The 2905-nt window shown below is 25.7% G+C and overlaps 1 protein-coding gene across 1 annotated transcript; it reads right to left on the minus strand.

Moving 5' to 3' along the window:
* Window positions 1-947: 947 nt before the first annotated feature.
* On the minus strand, window positions 948-2119 carry LOC135925814 (uncharacterized). Its single transcript, XM_065461306.1, has 3 exons — window positions 1637-2119; window positions 1331-1595; window positions 948-1245 (listed from the first exon to the last, which is right to left on the minus strand). Exons 1-3 carry the CDS (start codon window positions 1935-1937, stop codon window positions 948-950), a joined length of 864 nt encoding a protein of 287 aa, XP_065317378.1. The 5' UTR covers window positions 1938-2119.
* Between the last annotated feature and the right edge of the window lie 786 nt (window positions 2120-2905).

A 2905-nucleotide genomic window follows, 5' to 3' on the forward strand; every position in this document is an offset into this window, starting at 1 on the left:
TAATATTATTAAGTATGCGTTTTATAAATTTTTAATTATTTTAAAAAGCATTAAAAAATTTTATCAATAGTTAAAATACTTAATACGAATATATATCTTAAGGGAGAAATTATAATAAATTTTAGTATATAATTACAAATTATATTATTAACAAGGCGTTTTACAAAAATATTTTAAATGGCAATAAAAGATTTTATCAATAGTTATATTCAATACTTAATAACAAATATATATTTTAAGGGGGATATTATAATAAATTTTAATATATATATATAATATTATTAAGTATGCGTTCTTTTTATTATTATTTTTACCTATTTAATTTATTGATACTCTTTTCAAAGAATTTATAAAGGATAACTTAAATTAATCTATCTCTACTACCATCTATCGATATTTTGTGAATATAAAGAATTTATTTTTTAGATAATAAATTCAATTAAAACTCCCATTATTTACAATGAATTAATTATTATGGCATTATGAGCTTGCTGAAATATCTAAACCTTAAATTACATTTAAAAGGATAGTTTATTTGGAAAACAATGTGTATGATTGTTTGCAATATATAGATTTGGTCGATGAATTGTATTATAATAATTCCATAATAAAAGTATTAATTTTTACAGCAATAAATTTTGTCTTATTTCATCTCAAGATTTAATAGATAACCCCAAAATATTTTTATCCTACCCCCATTAAGGCAGCCTACCACCCACCCCTTCAAAAAATAGGATGCAAACTGTTCCTACCTCTCCCGCTCATGTAGACGCTGTATATAGATTTATGATAGATATCTACATCCAGTGAAAATCTTGTCATGTAAACAAAACAAAAAAATAAAGTATCATTTCAAACACCAAGTATATTGGTCTTTTTTATCAATTTTATATTAAATTTTTTATTAACAATATATCTACAACTATTTTAAATTTAATAATATATATTTAATATGATTTTATTAAATCAGACACTTTATCAATAAAAAAAAATAAATTAGAAGTAATATCATATAATGCTGTTAAGTTTACAATTTTTTTATTAATTATCACATATTTTTTATTTTTCTCCGTAACTATTTCCCCGTTATTGATTTGTATAACTTTAAGTTCTGTCAGGCGTTGGTTATCTTTTAAAACGCGAATTAATGAATATATGTCCGGATGAGCATTTTTTGCCATTCGCTTGAGGGAATGGTGATATCCTTCAAGATGATTATTACTGCGAGGACCTTGAATCTTATACCTAACACCAAACAATGTATTAAATGTTAAAAATATTATAAACTTTTATATAAATTGTGAGGAATTAATAAAAATGAAATAATTACCTGGTCCAAATTTGATGAGGAAAGATTGCATCAGGATTTATCCAGGTAGTATCCATATATATTAAGAAACTTAATATTAACGGGTCATTGGCTGCTAGATCTACACAAGAATCACGGACCACTTGAATGTCCTCTCTCTTGCATAAAGGTAATACACTCATCCTTCGAACAATAGTGTATACAGCAGTCTCTTCTTTATACTGCTTGACTAAACCTAAATGCTGAACTTTACGCCAAATGGCCTGCGTAAAGTGGAAGAAGCAGCCTAAAAATAAATTATACAACTATATATAATTTAAACTTTACCCTTTACTAAAATATTGGGAAATACAAATTGTAGAGCAGATATCGCTCCTGCTTCATAGTCGGTTTGTGCCATTTCTGGTGAAAACTGGATACCATTCAATGTCCCATATTCCACGATTATTTGAAATAGCTCAATATAGGACTCCTTCCTTTTATCTGGAAGAAGTGCATATATGATAGGGATCATTGTTTGATTATACATGATATGTATAGTATATAATTGGCTAAAAAAACGTGGACATGTGTAAAAAGTCCCATCCATATAAATAAATTTTGTATAGGAAGATAAACTGACTAACATGACAGACCCAAATACAATAAGTTTGTTATTATTATTTTTTATTAAGAAGCTATCACCACTGAATGTTGTTATCAATTCAGTGGTCAATACAATTGTGTCATTGCTAATGGGAATATTTGGCCTGGTTTGTTTTAAAATACGGTTAATCGTATTTTTAACGGAAATAAAAGGTGGTAAGGCTCCTGGATAATTGATTATATCTGGATCTTCAGAGCATTGTTGGTTTTTTTACCAGATTTGTGCTGTAAATACTGATATCCCAAATATTCTATGTAGTCTTTATTTTTTATTGTTTTCTAAAAAAAAATTTAAATGTAAATAAAATTTTCATATCTATAAATTATACATACTTTAATATCTAATTTCCTAAGCTTAAGTAAATTAATTAAATAGATGTATCTCAAATATCTTCTCAATCTCATGGATAATCCTTGATCCTCTCAAATCCAAGTTAAAAATTATAAATCATATTAATTAATTATAAATTAAATAGATGTATCTCAAATATCTTCTCAATCTCATGGAGAATCCTTGACCCTCTCAAATCCAAGTTAAAAATTATAAATCATATTAATTAACTATAAATTAAATAGATGTATCTCAAATATCTTCTCAATCTCATGGAGAATCCTTGACCCTCTCAAATCCAAGTTAAAAATTATAAATCATATTAATTAATTATAAATTAAATAGATGTATCTCAAATATCTTCTCAATCTCATGGAGAATCCTTGACCCTCTCAAATCCAAGTTAAAAATTATAAATCATATTAATTAACTATAAATTAAATAGATGTATCTCAAATATCTTCTCAATCTCATGGAGAATCCTTGACCCTCTCAAATCCAAGTTAAAAATTATAAATCATATTAATTAATTATAAATTAAATAGATGTATCTCAAATATCTTCTCAATCTCATGGAGAATCCTTGACCCTCTCAAATCCAAGTTAAAAATTATAAATCA

Source organism: Gordionus sp. m RMFG-2023, chromosome 3, assembly GCF_954871325.1.
Source record: "Gordionus sp. m RMFG-2023 chromosome 3, tfGorSpeb1-WG-v2, whole genome shotgun sequence".
NCBI classification, from domain to species: domain Eukaryota; kingdom Metazoa; phylum Nematomorpha; class Gordioida; order Chordodea; family Parachordodidae; genus Gordionus; species Gordionus sp. m RMFG-2023.

Excerpts from the sequence above, each read along its gene's own strand:
- LOC135925814 (XM_065461306.1), bottom strand. The coding sequence starts at position 1,937 with ATGTTAGTCAGTTTATCTTCCTATACAAAATTTATTTATATGGATGGG. Across the intron at positions 1,596-1,636 it reads TCCCAATATTTTAGTAAAGG|GCTGCTTCTTCCACTTTACG; the intron begins GTAAAGTTTAAA and ends ATTTATTTTTAG. Across the intron at positions 1,246-1,330 it reads CCTCATCAAATTTGGACCAG|GTATAAGATTCAAGGTCCTC; the intron begins GTAATTATTTCA and ends GTTTGGTGTTAG.